Source organism: Propithecus coquereli, unplaced genomic scaffold (assembly GCF_000956105.1).
Source record: "Propithecus coquereli isolate 6110/MARCELLA unplaced genomic scaffold, Pcoq_1.0 Scaffold295, whole genome shotgun sequence".
NCBI lineage: Eukaryota > Metazoa > Chordata > Mammalia > Primates > Indriidae > Propithecus > Propithecus coquereli.
Window position 1 is genome coordinate 2,228,307 of NW_012148563.1, and position 2,923 is coordinate 2,231,229.

General features: G+C 40.7%; 1 protein-coding gene across 1 annotated transcript in view; it reads right to left on the reverse strand.

The window, feature by feature from the left end:
• Positions 1-2,923, reverse strand: part of IQCA1 (IQ motif containing with AAA domain 1) — a 176,208-nt gene that overhangs the window by 113,600 nt on the left and 59,685 nt on the right. Inside the window, 1 exon segment of the mRNA XM_012648831.1 lies at positions 5-38. Coding sequence (XP_012504285.1) covers positions 5-38 — 34 coding nt within the window.

A 2,923-nucleotide genomic window follows, 5' to 3' on the forward strand; every position in this document is an offset into this window, starting at 1 on the left:
CTACCTCAGGGTAGTCAGGAAATTTGCCAGTTAAATTCCTGCAGAGGAAAAAAAAAGAAAATTAAAATAGAAATGAATGAAGTCCTGTCTGTTATGTACTCCATTACTTGATTTGCTTTGTTATATACTCCACTAAAATATATTCCATTATGTTGATTTAAATGAGCAATAGTTATTAAGGGTGGGATTCCCTGTAGATGGAGGGCCGTCATGACATCTCTAAGGAGCTAAAGGAACTGGAGACATTCAGTAGCAGGTTTCCTTCCTCTAGAGACAAACGTTTCTCTTTAAAACAGATTGTATTTTTCTTCCTCCTTTTATTTTTATAAATATTGAGATGCTCTGTACTTGAGTTAAGAATGAAGACAGAAGCACAAATCATTTCTTCCTGTTTAAAATTTAGGATAAACACAAGATTTTGAAACTAAACAGAAGGATGGCATTGTACAAATTACAAAGTTCATAATAGTGAATGAAATATATGTCCATGCTATAGGTTTTAGTTAAGCTGAGGCCTATATTTTATGGGTTCCAAATAGTATTATTTTTCTGTAACCATATAATTCCCATATTTTAAAAAGCAGACTTTGAAATTCAGTGTTGAGAATTTCAGAAAGGATATGTACTTAATATTTCTAAGAGAAATTGACTTTGACATGAATATTATATTTATTCTACCATAGAAAGAAAAGACTACCTGTGAAGTTGGTTCCATTAATTCATAGAAGTATAGAATCTAAGGTTTGGAAGAGACCACCATGTTTAAAATGACCCTACAAAAGTGGTTCTCAAACTTTTGGCCTTAAGAATCTTTTACACTCTTAATTTTTGAGGATCCCAAAGAACGTTTGTTATATGAGTTATAGTTATTGATATTTACTGTAGTAAATACTAAAACTTAGACATTTCTAAAATATGCATTTTAGCTCATTAAAAAATAGTAAACCCACTATATGTTAACACAAAAACATTTTTATAATTTACATATGCCATTTCTAATGTGGAATTCTTAACTATGGAATACATCCATTGTCATACTAAGATTTAATAATATTACATTTTTCACAGGACTTTTTGCAAAAAATAATGTTAAATATATTTCTTTTTAATAGATAAATGAACATTTTTAGTTATCCTTAGTCATGTTAGTTTATATGATTAGTTATAATCTGAAATTGAATTAGTTTTATCCTTAAAAAATGACAAAATTTGCTGTAGGGTACATATTTCAAAATATATGTTAAAATTTGTATCTAGAAAATGGAACTCATCACATGCCTGAAAAATAACCTGGGCTGTCCGCAGGCGCACTCTCTCACTTCACCCAGACCCGCAGAACAAAACAGAAAAGGAGCAACAGGAAAGGCAAAAGTCACCAGAGCACAGAGTTTGACAAATGGATGCTGACTTGCTAAGACGGTGGATTTGCTGGGTATTTCTGAGCTGTTAGTCAGCATTTGGTCACCTACGAGTACGGGGATTACAATTTTTAAAAGCAAGGATTCAGCTTTTTGGGACACTATTTAATCTGTATTAAACCAAGTACTAATTTTGAAAGGACAGACTTTAAATTATTCATTTAGTTCACTTCCTAAAAAGGATTTAAAAAATTTAAATATGAACACCAATTATCCACAACTTTAGAGATTGTTTAATATTTTTCAAAAACAGATGACACTCCCTATCACTAAGTCCCAGACTGCCCCCAGAGTATTACAAAGGAAAAACGCCCAGGAGCAGCCACCCAGTCCCATCTCTGTGGGTGAGTTGGTCTTCTAAGTGGTAGGTGTTCGAGTTACTCCCGGGTGGACAGCTCCCACCCTGGGGTGTTCAGGTTATTCCCGGGTGGACAGCTCTCATCCTTTGACATTTCTTTCTGCTTCTATCGATCCTGGTTCTCTACTCAGCGAGCATCGCCTCGAACCGCACCACCTAGCGTGTTGGCTTGGAATCTAGGCCCGCACCCTGTCCCAGCCTGCGTCCCCTCAGTGAGCTTCCACGTGGGGGTTCAGACGTGCAAAGCAACCTCTCTTTATCCCCAGGCATCGCGCCCTTCCTCGTTAGATCCCAACCCATTCTCACCTAGTCCTGCCCCCTCTACCTCCATCCAAGTTCTGGGCTGCACCACCCAGTTTTCCATCCCATCTTGGGTCCCACAGCTATGGCACTCGCCCCCAGCCTCCCTCAGCCCCAGACAAGCGCACCTGCCGGGGCACGGCTCTGGCACGGAGCCGGGGGCGCCAGACCTGCCCACTCTCTCGTCTCTGCAGGGAGATCTTATTTTGTCCAAGGGGTGTTTGCCTGGCAGCTGAGTGATTCAGGCAACATTGTTGCTATTTCCTTATTGTCCCTGAAGTTTTCCTCCCAAGTTTCACAATCTGGAAGCAGGGGCTGGGACTCCCTCCAGCAGAGAAACTCCCTCTGCACTCTCAGAGGCAGCGGTTCCGGCCTGTGGCCTGTCTGGACCTGCCGCGCACTGCCACTCTGTTCGGTTCTGGTCCCTTTAGTGCATACCTTGCAGGCATCTCTGCTAACAGCAGCAACCCGTTCTTGAAAGTCAGATGCCCTGCACCAGAAATGCTCTCCAGGAGCACATTTCTCATTATTTTAAATGGGAAGAATTAAGATGCATTATATGTTAACTACATCGCCCTGCCCAACCCAGCGTTTGGTGGGAGGATAGAAGTTCCCCGGGAAATGCCCCGTCACTTCCTGAAACAGTGATACAATGTTAAGAGTAAAGACTGGGCTGTGATGAGATACGAGCTATCATTATGCTTTCCTTTATAGGAAAAGGGATCAGAGGAGAGCCCCTGTGAATGTATTCATGATTGCAGGTGCTTGAAGACAGGCGAGAAGCCGCCCACCTGGGCTAGCTTGGAGGCATGGGACAGGAGGAAGGCTGTTAATTTTTTAATACATT